General features: G+C 38.9%; 1 protein-coding gene across 1 annotated transcript; it reads left to right on the forward strand.

Moving 5' to 3' along the window:
- Positions 1-1,689: 1,689 nt before the first annotated feature.
- Positions 1,690-18,039, forward strand: ZNF800 (zinc finger protein 800). Its single transcript, XM_030015743.2, has 6 exons — positions 1,690-1,812; positions 2,561-2,668; positions 4,939-5,034; positions 8,636-8,779; positions 11,753-13,514; positions 17,029-18,039. The coding sequence occupies exons 2-6, from the start codon at positions 2,608-2,610 to the stop codon at positions 17,030-17,032; spliced, it is 2,067 nt and encodes a 688-aa protein (XP_029871603.2). The 5' UTR covers positions 1,690-1,812; positions 2,561-2,607; the 3' UTR covers positions 17,033-18,039.
- Positions 18,040-23,623: the final 5,584 nt, after the last annotated feature.

The following is a 23,623-nucleotide window of genomic DNA, read 5'->3' on the forward strand; positions in this document are numbered from 1 at the left end:
AAAGTTCATAGTAAATGACCAAGATGCAAAGTTAAGCTGCTGTTACTCTACTATTTTGACATGTGTAGTGCAGTGGCATCAGCAAGAATGGAAGATGATCTTACTTTGAACCCGATACCCTGGGAGGTGGGGAATGTTAATTCTCCAAGTTTGTTACTTCTTGGGCAAGTACAACAGTCAGTAGGCCATTGTGCAGGAAAAGAGTTGCAGCTGTGTTCCTTGCACTTTGTTACCCACGAGATTCACAGTTTTACCCAAGTGCGCTATACATGGGCTGAACGCAGCTACATGGCTGGGTGGAGTTTAAGCCTCTTCCAGTCTGTGCCTAAAACACAGCAGAGCTCAGGATGTAGCTCAGCTCATCAAGATGAGAGCACCTCTGGACATATGCAGACACCTGCGTGTGGTTGCCTAACATGAAGGCTTCAGTTGACTTCTGCTGTACTTCAGAGTTCAGATGCTACTTGGCACTAGGCTGTTTGAGCTGTTCTCTGACGCTTATGGTGCCTCCAGTTTATTAACCAAAACCTGAATGGACTTTATGGAGCTTGAATTTGGCGTCCTGTCGCTTTGGAAAAAGACAACTTATTGGTGAAATCAACGTCCGTATTTTAAAAGAAGACTATTGCTTACAAGTTGATGGTCACAGATGGTAAGCTCTCCCCATGTCTGATTTGAGAAACAGTGTCAGAAATCTTACTCTAACAGGAACAGTAGATTGGACTTCGAATTTGCCTGAAAACATGCATCCCATTTCCATTAAGAAGCGATGCTATTACAAGCCAAAGCTTGACAGTATTGTTTCTGTGTTGATACCATCACTCAGCAATTTTTTTTTGTTTTTATGATGTGCTTATTCCTTACATTTCCTTACAGACAGTTTTCCTTAAATGACAGCAGCTTTTCCTTAAGCAGAAGACGACTTAATCGCGTCCTTTCCTTTGGCAAAAACTGAGTACTACCTTCTCACCAACCCAAGCTGCTAAGTGCACCAAGGGAGCGGCAGGACTAAGCAGGCACCCCATGGAACCCTATCTGGAGACACCAGCTGCCCAGGCTGCAGTGAACCTACACTGCACCGACATCCTCTTGCCAATATTTGGATTGCACATCACACAATTCTCTCAGAAAAGGACTTTTCCCTCCAGGTGTTGAAAACATTGTTCTCTCCTTTCCGACGGTGACTTTGCCAGAACAACTGGAGGCTTTTTTTAAGCAAACTGTAATAGAGGAGACCAGGCTGAGACGGGGCAGAAATGCCACCTCAGGTGATGGTAGCTGCTCGCACCGGTGTCCGAGCACCGGTGCCCTCACGGCAGCTCTCCACATCACCGTCGTGCGCAGGACTTGGCCGCGAGCCCCTTCTCCCCGCAGGGGCAAGGACGGCGCCGGTTCCCGCCGAGCCCTCCGCGCGGCAGTTAACCCCTGCGGCGAGGCGCTCCGCCTCAGGCCGCCCCTGCGCCTCCGCCGGCGCAGGAGCGCCCAGCCGCCCCGTCCCGCCGCAGTCCAGCGCCGCATCCCCTCACGGGCCGGGCCGGGCCGGGCCGGGCCGCCCAACGGCCGCCGCGCGCCCAACGGCCGCCACCGCCGCGTGCCGCCGCCCGGCACCTGTGCCGCCCGGGCGGGCGGGGGGGGGGCGCGGAGAGCGGCGGGCGAGGCGCCTGCGCACTGCGCGGCCCCTCGCCGCCAGGGCCGCAGTCACTTCCTGCCCCTGTGCCCATCCGGCCTCCGGGGTCAGCGGCCGCCGCTCTGGCGGGACAGGGGAGAATAAAGTTTTATTCGGGGAGGGGGAAGCCGGCCGTCCTCTCCCAGGTAGGGGCTCGCCCGCGGCGGCCCGCCCGCCGCGCCCTCCCTCTCCCTCTCCCGGCGGCGGCCGCCCTTGGCGCCCGCTGTCACCTGCCGGCCGCTCGCCCGCCCCTCCCCGCCCGGGCTCGCGCGTGGCGGGGCGGCGGGCGCGCCCGGCTCCGGCTTCGGCTTCGGCTTCGGCTCCGGCAGCGCCGCGGGGGGCGCCGGCCCGGCGGCGGGCGGGCTGCGGCCGCTGGCCGTCGGGGGCGAAGCTCCCCCCCGCCCCCCACACACGCACGCTGCCGCGGGAGCTGAGGGACGCCGTCCCGGCGGCGGGGCTGCGGGAGGAGGGCTGGGAGGTGGGGACGGAGCGCGGCGAGCGGCGGCGGGAGAGCGGCGCGGCGGGAGCCGCCCGCTGAGGGGGCGCGGGGCCGGGCGGCTGGGCTCGGCGGGGAGGACGGCGGCCGGGCTGGCGGCGGCCGGGGGCTCTCCTCCGCCGGCCGAGGCGCAGGTGGCCGGGCCGGGCCGGGCCGCGCCGGGTGGCGGAGCCCGGGAGGGAGGGAGCGGAGCGGGGCGGCCGGGCTCGCCGCAGCGGCCGTTGCAGAGGGCGTTGTGAGACCTGCTGTAAACAATGGAAACTTTCTCCTGCGCGAAGGGTGCCGCTGCCTCCTGGCCTGCTCCGGCGGTGCCGCTGTAGGAAGTGGGTGTGCGGGGTTAGCGCTGTCCTGAGCCGCCGGTTCCTCGGGGCTGACAGTGAATTTGCTTATTTTGGCAGAAGCGAGCTGCTGGATGTAGAAGGAAAGTAGGTCGTGCGCACGGAAAATGCCTCTAAGGGACAAGTGTTGTCAGACTGACCACCATCACCATGGGTGCTGCGAACCAGGTACAGTGGCGTGCGACGCTTTGGCTGTTTTACTTCTCTCCTTCGTTAAAAGCTCGCGGGAGCTGTTGTGGTGTTGCAGATGTGCGTCATTAGTGGCAGGTTTGGATATAAAAAGTTTCTGAATTTTGCTTGGAAATGGCTTTTTGATATCCTCGAACTGTCATGTTGAAATTATTTCAGGAAGATAATTTCTCAGTTCTTGCAGGATGTGTAATAATCCCCAAGCCACCACATGGGCATTGTATGCAGTGAGCAGAGGAAGGCAAGAAGTGCTGTAAAACAACTGACCTTTTTCATTTCCAGAAGGTGTAATATTCTGAACTTTTTGTAAAATGATGTTTCTGGCAATCTGTTGCATTCGCTGTTTATATTTTTACTTTACGTCATCTCTGGTGAGCTCTGATGGACTTGGAGTTCTTATTCTCAGAGAAGGAAAAAAAAAAAAAACCAAACCCAAGTCCTGAAACTGCTGTTTGCATTCCACTGCTGTGTGACATGGAAGATGCCTTCAGTGGAAAGTATAATGAATACTTAGAAGGTTCAGCCGACTTGCTAGATTTTTTGTAATTGTTCTGCCTACTGTTATAATTGGTAGCCTAAAAGGGAGTTTGGTTCCTTTCTTGTTGCCTTGTTGTAGAGTTTGTTGTTTGGATGCTTTCACTTGTGTTTTGAAAAGAAAGGCATCAGTTTGGGGAATTAATAGTTGAAAGCATGAGCATGGCAACTTTGATAATGCTCCTTTAATTAAATGTAATTTGAGACTAGGTATTGTTCAGCTAGTAGAAACATTTCTTTGTGTTTAAGATTAAATGGTTTTGAGTTGTTCTAATGCTTTAAAAAAGCTAAAATACTTTTCTTGCCTTACAAATAACAGCAACGTGTTATGTCTGTTTCACGTATGTCACTCCTCTTGATGTCAGTGGGTGTTGCACATGCATATTAGAGGCAGTATACAAACCAAAATATACTATTTTGAAGAATACGGAATGGGCTAGTAGAATACAATATGTCATTGTGTTAGAGATCCCCAAACGATTAGCTGATTTGTAATGGTTGTTATGTGTTCGTATATATAATAGTATATTATGGGGCCAGCATAGTTGAGTGGGGTGTTCATTCTATCGTTCTTTTCTAGGAATGCTTTTCTTTCTGATTTTCTTTTTCAGCTTGAATTTATTTATAACCTTACAACTTTTAGAACAACTTTCCTGTCAAAATGTGTTTAATCTATTTGCATTTAGTATTTCTAAATAGTTTTATACTATGCCTCTACTACTGCTCTTTATCAAAAATAAATTTCTTAGAGATGCTCAGTGCGTCGTTTAAAAATGGAAATGTTACAATGGGGTTAAAAATCAAACCAAATGGGTAAGGTAGGAGCCGATTTATGCAGTACAAAGCTAGTTGTTCTGTCAATAAGCAAGTAAAAAGAAGACCTAACTAAGGATTTTGCAAACATATGCTTGAATAAGTGGTCTTGTTCATTTAAATTTGGTTTTCCCTCTGGGCAAAGCTTAACTGCCATATGCATATACAGCAATGGAATGCTGTTAATTTTCACATGCATAAATACTATGTGTTGAAATAACTAATAATCATCCTGATCAATAAATGTTTTAGTTTCAATACATTCTACAAAGATTGTGATGTGGAATGAAACTTTGGAAATAAGGTATTACTTCAGCAGTTTGCTTGAACCAGAAGCATTTCTTGAATGTGGTTTTGTTTGTTAAAAATATTATAATAGCTATTTTTGGTATATACTACTTAGTTATGCTTGTGCTTTTTTTTCTGATCATTGCTACTTTAAATTTGAATTCAGTGCTTAGGTGTGTACTGGCAACATTGAAATCACATGGTACGCTGTGAAGTACAGTATTTGGTAATGCTTTTTTGTACATCTGTTTCAGTTTGAATGGTGGAAGTCAAGTAGATTGTTCTGGGGAATTGGTTTAATTGATGGAAATTTCTAGTGAGTTAATTTGGGTTTATATACTTACATGTTTTTGTGTTTGATACACATAGCTTTGAATACACATTTTCTTTACATAATCAAAATGACAGCAAACTGTCAGAAGGTATCATGGCTGGAAAATTCAGTATTAACTGTTTTTTAATTCAATGTAGATGAAATTTTTTTAGTAAGGCAACTTTTACTCTAGTTCTGGCCTTTCTTTTTAACTAGTTTACTGTGTGCACGGAAAATCCATAACTTAATAAAAATCACCTGAGCGTTCTCTAATGGCTTATTATCCTTTTATATTTTTCAGTGCATCTCTTGGAACCTGGTGATCCTCCCTTATTACAGCAGCCTCTGCAAACATCAAAATCTGGTATTCAACAAATCATTGAGTGTTTTCGATCAGGTATGAAACTATGCCTAACTCTTAAAAAGTTCATTACCTTGTTAGAAGAGTTATATATATTTAGTATATTAAAATAACCAACACCTGACTTTCTACATATTTGCAAACTATTTGTAGGTTTTTGGAATTAGGTGCTGTTCATTTTAATAAGGGTTTTCCTATAAAGTAGTGGAGATACAGTTCCTGCTGTATAGTAATCTTTCAGAAACATTAAAAATTAGTTTGTTGTTCTGCTTTGAGTCATCCTTCCTGCTGTTATTACTCTTGCTGAGTTTATCCTAAAACTTCTGAGATGAAGAGAAAATTCAGTATTTACCTTGAACTTTTTAGAATTGCTTTATCATGTTACTTTTAAGGTGTTCCTTGGTTGTTTTGGGGATTTGCAATACATAGCAATGAACCTAAGAATAACAACTGAGCGTTTGGGTGAGCATGCCAGAGATGATTGAAACCTTTAATGTTTTCCAGCTGTTTCTACACTTCTCATATGGCAAGCCAAACATTTTATTTTCACAACCCTTGGTGCAAGAACATAGCAGTTACTACAAAATTAAAGCAGTGTCTTTAATGCTGCTATCTATATGTGTCTAGATTTTTCCCCATAGAGCTGTTATATGTATGAAATGTTTCATGTATAAATTATCACTGCTATGTAATAGGATGCATGTCTGGGCTGGGTCTTGTAAAAGGGCACAATATTTAAGTTCTCCACTAGCATTTCAACAACTTAAGAAGAAAAACTGGATGTGAGAGTCATCATTAATAAGCTTTTTTAGTTTGGTTGAGATTGCCTAAGGCCTCAGGTATGCATGGCAGGCTTCTTTTGCTTGAAGTGGATTAATGGAATCTCTACTGGTCCTAGCGCAAACTAGGTGCAAGGACTCTGTCTCTGGGCTACTTCTGGATTGTCCTCACTGGCAGGTGTTAAATTGATAGTTTACCTTGACATCTTCAGTCATCTGCACCAGGGAAGCTGGACAGAAAGCAAAAGGACTTAGACCAAGGTTTTACTGGTTAGTTTTGAACAAGCAACATTTCATTATGGAAGTAAACTATTTTGTTTCTTGGGGTAGAGAAATAGGGATTAAAGCCAGAGTATTGTCCATAACTATTTAAGCAGATTTAGCAGAAGCTTCTGTCATAGAAAGCTTAAGAATAACAGATGAAGTTGAATCTAAATTTTTTTTCTAAAAATGAAGTTGCTTGCTAAAGGCATAAACTTTGGTATTTCTGCCAGAGAAGTATTTGTAATAACCAATGTTCTGTACTAATTTCCTGTGACTATGATGTTATTCTAGTGTCAACATTTACAAATATTAACAGAATTTGACAAAGCATCACCTGCCGCAATTACATGGAGCTACAAAATAGAGAAGGCAGCATATGCTGGCAGAAGACTGACTGCTTGTTGCCACAGTCTGCAGTTAGTGAAGAATAAGGAAATGATTATTTTTTTTCCTCTGCCTGCTGTGTCCACAAAACCAGTGGATGTTTTAAATTTATTTCCAGAAGTCCCTAAAGGTCTACAGTTTATTTCAAAAGGACCAATTATTTTTTTACTCCCACCAGTGAGAAGCTTCATAGTTGCATAAGGATGGTTTGAAGCCAGAGTGACTACTGTGTCATCTAGTCTGACCTCCAGTATGTCATAAGTCCTTTAATCTCACCCAGTAATTCTTAAGCCAGATAATTTGGAATAGACAAAAACATTTCGGTCCTGAATGGAAAGAGACTGAAATATTAGTATAACAGGAGAGAGGATGAGGGACTTGTGTGTCCCTTGACTGGGAACTAGTGGAGAATTAGATGATTTTTTTGTTTTGTTTGGGAGAGGGCTTTGTGGCCAGGGCATGCATCAACAGCATGGCCAAACTTTGGTTTATTGTGTGCTATTGCCAAATTTGGAGGCCTTTCGTTTGAATTGTAGTTTGGTAACTTACTGGAATTTTATCTACATGGAACATCTTCAGTTTTGTTCAGCTGGGTTTTTGTCAGTGGTTTTCTTTATATGCAGAAATTCAAACGTTGGTTGGTGACATCTGAGTAAACAGCTTGCTTTTGGGGGAACTCTGTACAATTTTTAAATTTGGGGTTTTCACTAAATCGAAATATTTGTCCAGTAGTCTGTTTGTAAAAATACAGGTCAGATGAAGGTGAGGTTAGTAACACTTGGAAGAAGGAGCAGTGAGGGGAAAAGACAATAGGCTAGGGCTGTGGCCCAGGAAAGGTATAGGAGAGGACAGAAACTGGATGATAGCCTCAGATAGTCAAGTTTGGGTCCCATTTTTAAGCAGTTGTTGAAGAAGGAGAAGACACTGTGCTTAGCTATAAAACTCGGTCGTAAAAAATTTTGTAGTACTACTATTACACCAAGAAATAAAAAGTTGTCTTGGTAAGGCCCATTCATATTGAATAACTGTTGTTATGAAATTAGAGTTTCATTTAGGAAATAGTTTTGCAGTGTGATTCCGAGTTTGATCTTTAGAAGGAATTCTTAATAGAAGTATCTGTGATGACAGAAAACTTGAACTTCTATTTCAGCTTGAAGAATGTCTTGATGCTGTTTCATAGTTTTCTGATATTATTTATTTTTGGTCCAGTTTCATTATACTTTGCTTGTTCGACTAGTTTTGATTTATTCCATTGTAAGAAAAAATCAAGTTAGAGGAATTAGCTGAATTTGGTTACCTAGTGTTTTTTTATAATTCGAGTGGGTAAGCATTCATCATTTAGTAATCAATTACTAATTGTAGGCATTCCGTTCATAATTTTCGTGAGATGAGAAATGAAGGAGTGGTTTTGAAGTGTAACTTAAACTCTGAATCCTTTAGTTCTTTAAGCAAAGCAGGAGCTGGAATACGTCAGCAATGCTAGATCAGACTGTATCTTTGTGTTTTGGTTTATTTTTTAAATACACAATGTATAATAGTCTGGAAAACCTGCATATTTTGTCACTCTGCCTATGTTTTAATAGAAAACTTTTTGACTTAAATTATATGTATTTTCCTTTCAGCAGGCTGAAAATATGTCTACAGTTCTACTTTCTTGCCTAAGCATCTTCATCTTGATCTTGGGTCAGATACCTAGATGTAGTAACATTTCTTGACCTGTTATTCTCTTTGTTTTATTGTATGCTTTAGTTTTTTGCCTTACTGGGTGCTGTTTTTACATGAAATAGCTGTGTATCTCTTTGTTTTCCTAGTGCTGTTGGATAAGCTTAAAGAAAAAATATTGCAGGCTTCTTTAAATGCTCTAGGTGCTTATTCTTTCCTCTTGGGCAATTGTATTGCAGCAACCTGATACTGTAGTATGGACTCCTCCTAATATTAGCTGTTAGTTTTTATCATCGCACTCTCCCAGTAAACTGTAATGTGGGTAATCCTTGACATTTTCTTTTTTTTTTTTTTTCCAAACTAGTCTTGTTTTTGTAGTGAAACTTGGAGTATGTGTCATAAGCTTACAGTGCAATGAAGTAACATTAACACAAGATAAAACGCTGTTATAATTGTCACATTTTAAAATGTTTCTACTTTTGTGGGATGATGTGAATTAAAAGATGAACAGAAAACCTTCCTTAAGTGTAACGTTTCTTTTATTACAGGAACTAAACAACTTAAACATATCTTATTAAAAGACGTGGACACCATTTTTGAGTGTAAATTATGCCGAAGTCTCTTCAGAGGATTACCAAATTTAATTACTCATAAAAAGTTCTATTGTCCTCCAAGTCTCCAGATGGATGATAGTAAGTCTTACTAATTGAAAGTGTTTAATAAAGCTACCTGAAGTTGAGAAACTTATCTTTCTGTACCTTTTATACAAACACACCAGAAACAAAATGCAAAAAAAGAAGTGGAATTAAATTTCAATAGTAACATATGCAGATCACTCTTATGGTAGTAAAGAAGCTACAGCACTGACTTCATATGCATTAACAACCAAGACCCTTGTCAATGTCATACCTTCATAGCTAGTTTATACGTCCAGCCTTTTAATGAAGAGTGTCACTGTTAACACTTTGTATTCGTTCTTCCCCTTTTTCTTCCCTGTCTTTCCCTCTTTACTGTGAAAGATACCAAAATGTATGCCAAAGGACTGGGAAATTAATCTTATAGAAAAGTGTGGATCTAACAAGGCTTTTCAGTTTTTGATCAGCATAGCTCTGAGGGACTTCAGCTGGATCCTGTAAAGTGGCGTGGATCAGTATCCATAATTTTTTCTTGTACTTGGGAAGCACTTAGTGTCATGGATGCAATCCTCCAGTCTTACTCATTATGAAACACAGACTAAAAGTTCACCATTTTCTTTAAGGACCTGTGTTTCAATAACAGTATCTCTTTCCCACTGCCTCGCATCACCTCAGCTGCTTTAAGATATTCTATGTGATCATGCCTAGCCTACCACCTGTGTTGCAGAAATTAAACTTCATTATTAAAAGAAAGTAACTGAAATGATGAGGAAAAAATAAAGTAGTATATTTTTATGGAAAAAAGAAACTTAAAGTCTCATTCCAGTGATGACTTTTTGTTGATCTGAGTAAAGCTGAGTAATTTGGAAATGTGCCAGCATTCAAAAATGCTTTGTAAAGCTTTCTAATTGTCTTGATCTCTTGACTAGAGAGACATAGGTGCAATGAGGATTTTTCTTTCCTGATTAATGCCTTCCTGCCTCAATATTTCAAAAATTAGGAATGAACAGAGATTTATTTAGGTGATTTTTGTCCCACATTGTGTCAGCTAGCGTTGTGACAAGAAGGTGAAAAGACTAGTACTGTCACCTTCCTTAAAGGAGTATGCTTAGCCAGTTGCAGAGAGTCAGAGAGCTTCTCTGTGAAAAGGGATGAGTTGTATTTTCAAAGAGAGGTCAGAAGTGCATCTGACTTAGATGCAAAAGTTTCTAAGCAAAATAAGATGCCCATCCAGCTCCTGACATTCTAGCCTTCATTTAATTGGCTGGTTAGGTTTCATATTTCACTGTTCACTAGGAGGGGTACAAATGAAGAGAATAATACTACATGCTCTGAATAAAACTGTGTAAATACTCATGTTTTATATAAAATTGAGTATGATGATTATTGAAGAAAGTGGGAGTTTTTTTTCAATAAATAAAAGATAGTGAACAAGAGGTAGGAATAAAAGTTTTGTGTCCCCATGGTGAAGAATTCCAAAGACTATTCCCTGATGACTTTTTTGAGATGTATTCTGTTAGTGTAGTCATTAAGTAGTCTGAAAAGGTGCTATAAAATAGGAAGGACTTTTTACCCTTGATAAAAATTATATGGATAGTCCTCTTTGAAACTGACTGCAAAAAGTTAAAAATTCAGTGTTAAAAGATGAGTTCTGAGCAACAAAACAGCGTATTTCTTTTACTGACGTTCTTTTCATGTATTGCTGGCAGCGTGAAAGGAACAACCCTGACTAAGTGTGGGGTTTTAATTAGCTGTTACCAAGAATCCTATCTTCAAATCACCATGGATAATTTTGAGCTGTATCATCTCAGTGCCTCACCTTTTTGCTGTGGCACCCTGGCTTCTTAGTTAGGCCAGTGCAGATGCTTAGTGTATCATGCTGGGAACTAGATCACTGAACTACTTTGGCATTTAAAAACAGGGTATTACTGACGCCTGTAAAATCATCAGTGACATGAAGGTAAATGAGAGCAATCATTTGTTTTTCTTTTTTTTTCATACTACAAAAACTGTGGGGTATCCAGCAAATTTACCAGCCAGTAAAATTATCAGTATTTCTGGTAAAACAAACAAAACCCCACAGCTTAACATTGTGGTAGCCAAGAATATCAATGCTTCAAAAGCATTTGAATAAACTTTTTTGAAACTAGGTGTTTTAAAACAGTACTTTAAAGGCAGACTTCAGCTTGAGAAGTATAGTGGCATCAGACAAACAAGGAGAATCCCTGTATCCTTCTTTCTTGCTTTTTAAGTCTGCTCCAACTCATTATCAGGGCAGAACACAGGATGAACCTTTGGTGAACCTCAGTGAAATTATCATTTCTTAAAATAACTTATTTGGCTCAGTTTTCATTCTTTTGAGAAATTAGTACAATTTTTTCCCCTGAGTAATACAGGATTTTTCTGTCCTTAACATTTACTATCTTACTGTATCACTGAGCCTATTAACTGCTTTGGTACTACTAAAAGCTTTCCCTGCCTCAGGAGTTAAGTTCTCTCTTACCTACTTATATCTTTATGCAGTGCTCAGGTTACACAGGCGTTTCATTCTTAAGTCCTTAAGAAGGACTGTTCAGGATTTACAGAGAAGAGCTTATTTCCAGAATTAGATTCCTTTATTGAGAATGCCCATTTCCAGCAGTAGGTAAATCAGTTTCTAATGATATTTCAGTCCTAGTTGCGCGCTGGGAGAACAAGCTCAGTCATATGGCATTATTTTTGCAATTGATACAGATTTTTAAAGATCAGTTTAATTCCAGGCAAACCAATTTTTAGTTTAGGTGGCTTTCACATTAGCACGTTAGAAAGGTGTACTTCCAATATTGGCTTTGTAATAAAAAAGTAACTTGTACTGATATGATAACAATGATTACTCAAAGCCTCTAAGTGTAAATAGTCAGAAAAATAGTACAAATACAGGATTTGTGCAAATTTGGTGACTGAATTGACACAGTGGTTAAAAGATAACTTGAAATTTAAAAAATTTGAAATTACCAAATCATTAAAAAATACTTTTTCTTCTTTTCACAGACCTCCCAGATATAAATGATAAACAGAGTCAAGCCATAAATGACCTCCTGGAAGCAATCTATCCAAGGGTAGATAAGCAAGAATATGTAATTAAATTGGAACCTATAGAAACTAATCAGAATGCTGTATTTCAATATGTTTCAAGGACTGATAGCCCAGATGAGAACATAGAAAGTAGTAGTACCCCTGATCAAGTTCCAGTACAGATACAGGAGCCCAGCACTGAGCAACCCAAGACTGTTTCAGCTCCAGCCCCAGTCCCAGCTGGGGAGACTGTAGAATTGCCTCCTGCTGATCCCGTTACAAACAAGGTAATACCTACTCCTGAAGAACAGCCTCCAGCAGTAAATCCTGAGTTGGACTCTCTGGATAATTCTGATTTTGGCCACCAGTTGATATGCTGCCTTTGTAGGAAAGAATTTCATTCCAGACGCAGTGTACGCCGGCACATTCGAAAAGTACACAAAAAAAAGATGGAAGAGCTAAAGAAGTATATAGAAACAAAAAAGAAACCAAATCAGTGCTCTGCGAAAGGACGAAATAAGAATGTTCTTGTAACATTAGGTAGAAGTTGTCCTGTATGTTATAAATCATTTGCTACAAAAGCCAACGTAAGGAGGCATTTTGATGAAGTTCATAGAGGATTAAGAAGGGATTCCATTACTCCTGATATAGCTACAAAGCCTGGGCAACCTTTGTTCTTGGATACAGTTTCTGCTAAAAAATCTTTTAAGACCCGAAAACAAAAGTCGTCTTCAAAGGCTGAATACAATTTAACTGCATGCAAATGCCTTCTGTGCAAGAGGAAATATAGTTCACAAATAATGCTGAAAAGGCACATGCAAATTGTTCACAAGATAACTCTTTCTGGAAAGAACTCTAAAAGAGAGAAAGGACCCAACAATACTGCCAATGGCACAGAAATAAAAGTAAAAGTTGAACCAGCAGATTCTGTAGAACCTTCACCCCCTTCCATTGCCCTTTCTCCACAGAATGAATTAAAGGGAACAAATCATTCAAATGAGAAAAAGAGCACACCGTCAGCACAGAAAAATAAAGTTAAACAGGACCCTGAAAACCCTAAATCAACTTCTAAATCAACCACTAAATCAACCTGTAAATCAGCCTCTAAATCAACCTCTAAATCAACCAATGCATCTGCTGCAGGTGGCCAGCAAAAAACCAGGAAGCCAAAACTTTCAGCTGGCTTTGACTTCAAGCAGCTTTACTGTAAACTCTGTAAACGCCAATTTACTTCTAAACAGAACTTGACAAAACACATTGAATTACACACAGATGGAAATAACATTTATGTTAAATACTACAGGTGTCCACTCTGCTCTTACGAAACGCGTCGCAAACGTGATGTGATAAGGCATATAACTGTAGTTCATAAAAAGTCACCACGCTACCTTGGGAAAATAACTGCAAGTTTAGAAATTAGAGCAATAAAAAAGCCAATTGATCTTGTTCTAAATAAGGTGACAAAAAGAGGCCCTCAGAGGGATGAAACAAAACAGATTGGTTCAAAACAGGATGTCACCTCTAATTCTCCCAATAAAAAGTATGAAGGAGCTGATGTTGGCATTGAAGTAAAAGTAACAAAAAACTTTTCTCTGCACCGATGCAATAAATGTGGGAAAGCGTTTGCTAGAAAAGCTTTCCTAGAACATCATAAGAAAACCCACAAAGCAAATGTATCTCATTCACCTGAAGAAAATAAAACCAAAGGCAGAAGTACAAGATCTAAAGCTGTTGTCTGGTGAGGAGAAAGAAAAAGTGTTTTGTCTTTTTTTTTTTTTTTTGAAAAAAACAAAACAAATCCACTGCCTTTCTTTTGCTGTTGTTGATTTATTTCTGAAAATATATTTTTCCATAGATTTTATGGTTTAGTGGCTTAAATACTAAGGTAGATGTCATATTTGTTTCTTAGATTTTGTTTTTAGTGTTTTGGAAAAGAGCTAATTTCTAAATTTGTCATTGTAGGTAGTTGAAATAGAATATGGATTAAACTGTACCGAGTCAACTCTTTAAATTGTCTTAAGGCATCTATTGTAATCAAGCTAATATATGTACATTTCTAAAATAGTAATTTTCTAAAATTAACAATACTTTGGTTTGAATAACTTAACCTGTTAATTAACTTCTCTGTTACCCAGTTGAAGAAGTACTAAAGGTACTACAGTAAAAGTTGTTGACAGAAAGAATCCCTATGAACTTATTGAAATTATCATTTGTCCTTTTTTTTTTTTTTTTTTAATTTTAACGTGTATTGCCTATGTCCTGTCAACAAAAGGACATAGAACAGGTTTTTTGAATGTAATTCGGATGCTTAGTTGCTTTGATTTCAAATCAGTATGAGTTAGGTGCCTACAAACACCTTTAAAATCATCAAATTTAGGATTTGATTCTTTTCATGCTTATTTATATAAGCACGGGTTTGGAGTCTTCTGGTCATTGATTTTTTTAAAGTGTTTGAGTCTCATCAAGAATTTTTGTTTTAAGTCTAAGTATGCGTAGAAGTCTGGCCAAGATTTTTCTAAACTTCTGTTTATATGGTACCCTGGGAATTTTTTTACACTTGGAAGCGTTGTACTCATAGTTTCTCAGTTTTCCGTAGCCTTCATGTTAAAGATGGCCTATTTTTAAAATGACCTTTTAAAAAAAGAAGTAATGTATGTATGCGGTCAGTTTGTGTTTCAGAATGACCAGCTGATGCCTGAAGGTTGGGGGATTGTACAAAAAATTATAATGAAGAGAGACAATAATGATACCTGTAAGAATTTTTAACATCCTTATTCAGAATTATCTTTCTAGCGTATTTGGTGGAAAGAAAACCAAGTATATGTGCCTTGTTCTATATTTCAACTCTAAAATGCTATTTCCCAGGAGCTAATTTGATGTGAGTTCAGCTTTTGTAGTGAATTGCCATCCAGCTATGTTAAGTTGTAATCTGGTGCTTTTGTGACTTCGTAACAAATCCTGGCTAAGTAGGACAGAACTTCAAAAATGAACTGAGCTGGACCCTGAATTTTGCTGAATTTAAGAGGAGGAGTGACTTCTGCAATTTGATCAAGAATTAAAAATTTAGCCTTATAAATTATTTATGTTGTGTAATTTAAAACAGAATTATATGGGTAAACTCAAAGTATTAATTTATTCTCATTTCTCCTCTCAGATAGGTTCAAGTGATGTTCGGAAAGTTTGGAGTTCATTTGAATGAAAAAGACTAGTTTGTTGTTGGAACCGCTAATATCTTGATAATGGTACTATAAGGAGGAAATATTTTCATAAGCTGTTGTTTTCTTACTAAATTAGTAACCATTCTGACTGCTTGTAGGACAGTGCCTCCTCCCAAAATGCTGAATTAGTTGAAATGCACATGTGCTTCTAAATTAGCAGTTACCTCTATGCAGTTGAGGTTTGACACAGTATAGAACAAACTTTCTGAAATTAAAAAAAGTACAGGAGCATGTTAATGAACAGCAGCTTTGGAAGAAGATTTTTATTCCTTATTTGGGAAATCATCTTCAGAGAGCTCATTGTGCATACTGGTCCTCCCTGGTAGTGCTAATTGATGAACAGCTCTAACTTTTGTGTGATATCCTACTTTGGCAAATGTGTTATATACTGTTTTAAATTTATTACAAATGAATGTATAAGAGCAAACAATGTAGTGTATATTGGCTGAATTGTACTAATTTTTAGTATTTGCCATAACATCAGTTTGTTCATATTGACTAATTTCCCAGTTCTGGGACATTCTGAATTTCACTGTACTGAAATTGCTTCAAAGATCTCCATTTTGTTTCCGTATGTGGTTCATAGGAAAACTTTGTAAACATCTAGGAAGTTTACAAGAATATCCACATTCCTCTATTCTTTAATTTTTTAAAAAAAAAATTATACACAAGCACTTTAATGATAGTTGCAGTTTATTTTTTCAGTTTATTTTTTGAAAGATCAACACACTAATGTTAATATGAAGGTAGTGAATATTTGCTGATGTATTATAGACAGACAATCTGTGCACAACCACTTATAATGTTAGCTTATTTCATTAAATATTAATAAAAAGGGAGGATAGTATGGGAGAAACTTGAAAAATTTTTTCTCTCAAGATCACAAATGACCACTATAGGTAGCACTTGACTTCTATAATTTGGAAAATGTTTTAGATACCTTTTTTTAACCTTTTAATCAAGAGTGTAGAAAACAGTCGCATGCCTACCATTATGAAATTCTTGGCAGGTTTCATGCGTCAGTGGTTTGGGGTTTTTTGGTTGGTTTGTTTTTGTTTTTGTTTTTTTTTACTTTTTAGAAAATATTTTGTTTAGTGATTTGTGTCAAATTGCTACAATTTGAAAGGTATTGTACATCAGAAGAAATACCATGTTTTTATATAGGTTCACTCCCTTACTTAGGGAGGTGCCTCGTGTTCATATATACTTTTTGTATAAAATATATCTAAAAATGTTGATCACAAGATCAGGAGTAAAAATGCTTTTATGGATAGAGAAATATTTGGCCCTGTTAGTGCATTGCACTAAAAATACTGTGAATGGGAACTGGACTGTAGCTGTTGCTCAAGATGTTCTATATTGAATGTACATGCTTTTGTTTGGATAAATGTACTGTATTTGATGGAAAATAAAGCAGACTGGAAATTACTTTTAAGTGTGCATAAACAAAAAGATGTCATGTTTGTAAACCTGCAATATCTATCACTCCAAAATCAGAAATTACAGTGTTTGCATTTTTGTAAAGTTTTACTCTTTGATCACTGAAACTAGTTGTTTGTAATATTCTGTTGTAATAAATGGGTTTTTTTGTTATTAAAAGTTTGGCAGTTGTGGAGTGAACACTTCTCCACACTGATGGTTGGCCCTTGCTATATTTTTAGAAAACACTGTTGATCCTGGCTTTTTGTTCCTTGTAAAGGTATCTCTTCCTTAACTGAGAAAAGCTTTTTTTAATTATCCTATTAAAACAAAAGTGAATATTAATATTGAAGGAGATAGGCTATGCTGGGTTTTGTAATGATAAAATAGGGTTACCTAGTTTTGCATTGCAAATAATGTTGGTAGCATCTAATGATACTTCTTTTTATTAGAATATAAGAAAAGAACTGCCATAATCATTGTTTATTCTTTTGTAAAGGAAGACGTCAAGCTGTTTATGTGAGTGGATTTTAACAAATGTTCCTGAATGCCTGTGGATTAAGATTAGGAAAGTAAATTGCAGGTGTAGTGATAGAATAACTGTTCATTCCTCAGCTAATCCTTGTGGTTTCTGCTGTCTGTTCTGGATAAGTGTGCAGTCTACATCTTGAAATATGTGAAGGTGAAGTTACTCCTATTTCAAAGGTAAGCTTTCTTCTAAAGGATCTCCAGTTCTGCATCCATGTAGATAAACAGAGCTACAAAACTGTTTTGTTCTACTTGAAGCTTTGGGTAGCATATTTCTTCTTAAAGATGTGGCTTAATAATTCACAATTGCCACAACTTGGTTGTGTGTGGGTTTTGTGGGGTTTTTTGTGTATCTTTCCATGAGGTTAAATCTACTTGGTAGTTCTTTTGAAGCACAAGTCTCCTTTTCATTCTGACTTGTGGAATAGCTTTGTTTTCTCTTTTTCCAATAATCAAAATAAATTATTTGATTATGATGGACTTGTTCAATTTAGTGATTTATTTTTTTTTTAGTCTTTCCATGCAACCATCTTGAATGGGAGGAAACAAAAATTTGAAGGGAGAAGGATTGCTAATTCTTGCTTTTAATTCACACAATATGTATTTTTTGAAAAATCCTGAAAAGCTGTAATAAAGCTTTGAATATAGTCAGGATCCATATGGGCACTTATTTGTGGGGTTACACATTAATGTCTCTGGATATGAATTTTTAGTTAAGATGCAGTCTTGCATCATTGATAAAGCACATTGGTCTGGTTTGTTTTGCTTGGACTAGCCAAAGACAAATGTGAATTCTTTAGTGGCCCTTCGAATTAAGGTTGTGTCTTGTTAAAAGACATTTTTATTCAGAATGAATGTGAGATACCTTACGGAAAACTTTGAGGATGATCTAAGCATTCTGTATGGAAGCCTGTCTGATTTTTTTTTTTTTTTTTTTTTTTTTTAAGTGATACATATCTTCTAATACTAAGGCTTTGAGGGGCTGGCTTTAATTGATGTGAAATCTTGCATAAACAAGTGAAACTCACTTATACTGGAGGTGCTGGCTTCTGTCTCAGACTCACCTGTTTTTAGTTAATCATCTCTCAGCTGAGGGTGTCTGGTCTTCCTGGGTTTATTTTTTTGTGTTTAATTTTGGAGTGTTTTCTATTTTTATGTTTTACTTGTCTTTGCTGTCTGGAACATTAAGATTACAGGGCTTGAAGTCTTTGTAGTGTTTGGTCTCAATTTTATAGGAGAATTAAAACTGTAGCTTAGTTGATGGTGATTATCACCATTTGGTTTTTGATTTGCTTCTATTGGGACAAACTTAAAAGCTACTGTGTGAAGGATTTGTGTGACTAGTCAAGTGCTTGAAGTACTTTGAAAACAATACTGGTTTTGACTGATGGCTGAAAGAATTGTGGGTAGGTATTTCACATCATTCCCTTTTGCTGAATAGTGAAATACAGCAATTGGTTAATGGCAAAGGTAGACCGGTATGTTGGTTGGGGAGGGGTAGAGAAGAATGTGACCTCAGTAATTATATTGATGGAGAACCTCTGGTGTTTGTACTAATAAGTAGACTTTCAAGAGGGACCACTGGCTGGGTACAAAGGTTCTCCACCCATCTGGAAAAGGGGAGCAGAGGGGAAGTGAATGATGTGGAATACATTTTAGTTCCCTTTTGTAGGGAACTTGCTTTCCAGTATCCCTCTGTTACAGTCTTAAAGTAGTAGTTTCATAGACACAAAGTAGAATGTAATTTGAAAAGTTAGGATTGTTTGGGTTCATTGATTCCTTTGGGGATTGGCAAGATACTGGTTATCTTAATAAAAGCATTGTATACTTGGAACCATGTCTCAAATGAGGAAACGGTGTCATTGACTTTGGAGGATTTAGTGGGAAATGAAGACAGCCTGAGCCTTTGATAGCACATAGATCAAATACGTTTTTCTTCCAAATAGTTTAAACTATGTACCGTTTCACTGCATTGCCAGGAGCAATTGCTGGCACGGTTGTTACGAAGTCTGGATGGCTGAGGAGGATGTGCTCTTGTATCTTGCTATAATGTTACTCTTCAGAAGCAGATTTTGTAGTGGTTTTAAGTCCGTTATAGGTAGGATTGAGGTTCTCTGTGTTGGTGATCCACTGCACTAAATTTATTAGCATTGGTAATACAGGTTATTTTTTTTGTGGTGACAGCAGTTGTTTTTCTGCCATTTCAATCTAAGGCAATTCAGATTTACCTGATCTGTCTTCTTAGCGCAAGCGTTTCTGGAGTAATAGCTAGTTCAGCTCTCTTGGCTGAACTGGATTTGCTCTTTCACGTTACTTAATGTGCTTTGAGCCTCAAGTCAGCTCCTTTATTAGGGGCAAAACAGTCTGCTTTGATGATATTCCCACAGCTGTTGATGTTACCTAAAAGAGTTCAGTGGGTTCTGGGGCAGAATGTAGAACATGAAGCACAGTCTGGGATTTGCAGCATATCTTGTGTGCACATGCTCATACCTTTTTTCCTCCCTTGCTCAGATGTTTTATTCTCCAGGATGATGTGGTTTTACAGTTCTCAGCTTGTGACTTTCTGCAGCAAACAAAGGGATGAGTAAGATAGTTTAAAGTCACTGTCTTGTGGCAAGACAGGTCGGTTGCAGCGTAGACTTAAAACAGGTGTGGGTATGCAAAATATAGTAATCTATTTCCTTCATAACAGTATATCTAAATCTGAACTGTCACTCTCTCTTTGAAGAAACATAACTACCTAAGAACGAGCAAGCCTAAAATGGACACATTCCATCCTTTAAATGTGTAAAGCTGCGTTTTCCATCAAAATAGCTGGAGATCGTATCATTTCTCTCAGATATAGAAGTGGGAACAGCTTCCCAAATTCGAGAAATTTTTCTGCGTGGTGTCAAACTGGTAGTAGATTAGGTGGTATCTGGATTCACAGGGTTTAAGATCAGGTGTCTATGCTGGCTCAGGGTACTTGTTCCCATTAGTATAAATGAGGAAAACAAGGTGCACATCTCTGTTGACTTTGCTCAGAACTGAACAGATTGTGGGTGACTTTGTTGTTTTTTATTAAATCTCAGTAGGTAAATATAGATATTTGCTCCTCAAAGAACACTTGCATATGGTAGACTCCTCTGTGGTATTTCATAATTTTTTTCTGTGCATACATGGGACTTGGGAACGGATAAAGATATAAGTGTTGACATATAAGTAAGGATGCACGACATGATCTTTTAGGTATGCTGACATGGAATTGTGCAAGAGTAGCACATCAGTATAAAAATGAGAAAGTTGAGAGAGTGTTGATGGGCTACTTGGGGAGAATTTAGATAGCAAGGCTGAGGTACATACATCCATCTTTAAATGATGGGGTTGAGTTGACCAGAGCCTTGAGGTGAAACTGTCCCACATTTTCTTTTAAATGGCTACAACAGCAGCCTTCCAGCCTGTGAAATATGGATGCTATTAGAACACAAAATATTAAAGTAGAGGAATAATACTTTGTATCAGAACAGAATCTGCCTGTTTAAATATTAAAAAAGTTGAAAAATGAAGCTCCTGCCCTCTTTGCATGCAGGTGTCATTCCTTCTAGTCTGAGCTAACTTTCAGTGTCTTTCTAGTTTGCACCAACTGCCTGCTGTCTCTCCTGAGGTTTGTCAAAGACTCTTCCACCATGACTGTAGATTTTAATTTTGCTGCAAGTTTTGTGCTTTTCTTAGAAGTCCACTAGTGTTATCACAGGCTCCCTCCTCCCTGTGTTTGTCCAACAGCCTGGAGGCACCTCCCAGCTGACCATGCACAGTTATCCTTAGGGAAGGAGTGTTAGAAGTGTCCTCTTCCTTGCTTCTACTTGCTGAGGGCAGTGGCAGGACTCGTCCAATGGTAACCCAGTGTCTGTCTTTTTTTTTTTTTTTTTTTTTTTTTTTAATGTAGCCTAAACATTACCTGTGTCCTCACTGCTTGGGGACAGAGCTCTCATGGAGAACCATTTGGAGACTGATGGCAAAGCAGAAACCTGCCTGTGAGGGGCATCTTTGGTGATATGCATTGAGTATCCTCCTCTGTCCTCTCGGTGTCCAAAGCTAGAATTACCTGTGGTAAACCTATGTCTCCTGTAAATGCCCTTCTGAGGGAACTGTCTTACCCCTTGCGATGTGGTGTTATCAAGACAAGACAGTAGGCATACACTCTCTCTGGTCCCATCGTTTACATAAGAGTAGTGCCAAGGTGGGCTGTTCTGACTCGAGTCTTCAACAATTTAACATACTCTTCCAACAGTCCGTGATTGGTGGCATCTTGGGAACATCATAAGCATTTTGTGGGGATTTTTGTTTGTTTGTTTGGGGTTGTTTTGTTGTTGGTTTTGGGTGGGTTGGTTTGGTTTTTTTTTGAGAAGATGTGTTTTTTCTTAATGAAAAGGTTAACTCTACTCTTGATCTGTCTGGGTCCTATTAAGGTGATTGATCCATTTTAAGTATACTGTGTTAATGATATCAGAACACTGAATGCCTCGGGTGGATGCACAAATGTCTTTTAAAGAGTTTTGGCTGCACTGCCATTCCTAGAAACTGAAGCCAACCGTTTGATATTGCAGATTCTTATAAGTGAAAATGCTTGCAGCTGGTATAGAGAGTATGTAGGAAACATGCTTGGAAGTACTAACAAATTAAGCAGTATGAAAATGGTCTTCCATGCTTAAAAGATCAAAGGGACTATTTTCTTAAATGTCAGTAACATCTAGAAGCTCAGGCTGGGATCAGTTCCATTTGTGGAAGCCATACTTTTTGCAGTGTAACAGCATGCAAACATCTCATAAATTGTACTTGATCTGGCTGTTGCTATTCTGAGTTACAGTTTAATTATCATTATTTCATGATTCTAACTTTAGAATTTCCTTTTCTGCTATTCAGGGTGATACTGGAGATATTCCACTTTGAAGAGTTGTTTTCAAATTCTTGTTTTCAGTAAGCTGTCTTTTTGTTTACAGTCATCTTATTGAGATGCAATGATAGGATGTTTGTTTTCCTTGTCTTATCTGTCTGTGAATGTTAAGGCAACCAACTGATTGCAGCAATGCAGAGTCAGGTACTCAGTTATGTTTTGAGTGAGACTTCCTTTCAACAAGAAATTTCATCTTCGAAAAACATGCTGAGAAGCATGGAGGATACCTTTGAAACTCTGTGAATGCATGCACAGTGATGGACTGACCCATGGTGGAAGGAAATGGCGAGCAAAGGATTAGCATTCTTGGCTTCAAAACCAGACTAAGATACTTCTGCATCTTGAAATACAGAACAATATATTTTTGTATCTTGGAGCTAATTTACTCATCTCAGTAGATGAGTTTCTAATGCCTACAATGGTGCAATGCAGGGCAATGTAATCTAAATAGCAGAATCATTAAGATCATTTTTTGAACAGGTTTTGGGGGGCAAGGCTTAATATGTGAATAAGGATCTCTTAAAGGAGGAAAGGATAAAACTAACCATGTAGCTATGATAGCTACGGTAGCACAGCTACAGGACAATTCTCTCATTCTTTCATAAACCCCCTCTTCCCTTGTGGAAGGTGCTGTCGTTTTTCTGTTTCCATCAAGTAGTGAGGTGGTCATCTTCTTACTCAGCTGTGTAGTCCCCAGTCCAATTTTTAACATTTCACTATTTGGCTGTGGTCATGTTATGCTGGATTATTATTTATCTGGTTATTATTTTAGCTTCTTTAAACACTTAACTTGATTTATTGGAAGTAGGATATTTTTTTTTGTCTGTTTTGAAAGCTGTTTTGAAACCATTTGGCATTTAATAGTGTTGGGTCAGTGATTTTTTTCTGGAGAGTGAGGTGATACAAACACCACTGATTTGGGAGTTTAAAATTTGGTTATGGAGTCTCCTAGAAGGTGATTGTGAAAAAGGCAAGGCAGAGCAGGGAGAGATCCAGGCAGAAACAGTGCGGATCCTCTTATATTTATGCCTTTAAAAATAGATTAGAGAAACAATTGCCAGGAATAGTATTTCTCTCCCTGCACTAGGCACCTAGTAAATGGCTTGAGATCTTCAGGCCCTGTCTAGGCCTATTTTTCTCACTATTTCTGTGTGCCTGAATCAGAAGTGAAGTGCTTGTTTTTCTCTTGGTTTTTTTCAGGTGAGGTTTGGTGCCCTTGAATTGTTTTCTCCATAGTCATTAACTTACCGTTCTGAGCCGGTGAATGGTAGCACATAACTATATTCAAATCATTAAGAAATCCTGGTTTCTCGTGCTCTGCATGGGGTTGCTGGTTGTGGAGCTGCACCTTCTTATTACCTTTGGAGCAAAAATAAATGAATAAATAAATAGAATTCAGCAGAGCAACTAGGTAACTATGGTAAGACTCGTGAAAGCACTTGAGGCTGATGTATTTGTTTGAACTGCTGTATACTAAGCGCATGTGAGAGGAACGGGGTAATTCCTGCCCTGCAGCATTCACATTCTTAAAAACTAATTTTGTTTTCACTTTATTTTGGTATAAAGAGTGAAGGGCTTTGGGCAAGTGTTTTGTGTGTGGACAGGAAGGGCAGTAAGGCTATGGTTATTATTAAGCTGTGTCTATCCGCTGCCATACTGCCACGTCCTCTTCCCTGGACCAGGGAAATGTCGGAAGAGGAGTGGGAAGACCCTGAGCCGGGAAGGAATCTGGTTTTTGGAGCGGTGGCT

Source organism: Aquila chrysaetos, chromosome 5 (genome assembly GCF_900496995.4).
Source record: "Aquila chrysaetos chrysaetos chromosome 5, bAquChr1.4, whole genome shotgun sequence".
Classification (NCBI taxonomy): Eukaryota; Metazoa; Chordata; class Aves; order Accipitriformes; family Accipitridae; genus Aquila; species Aquila chrysaetos.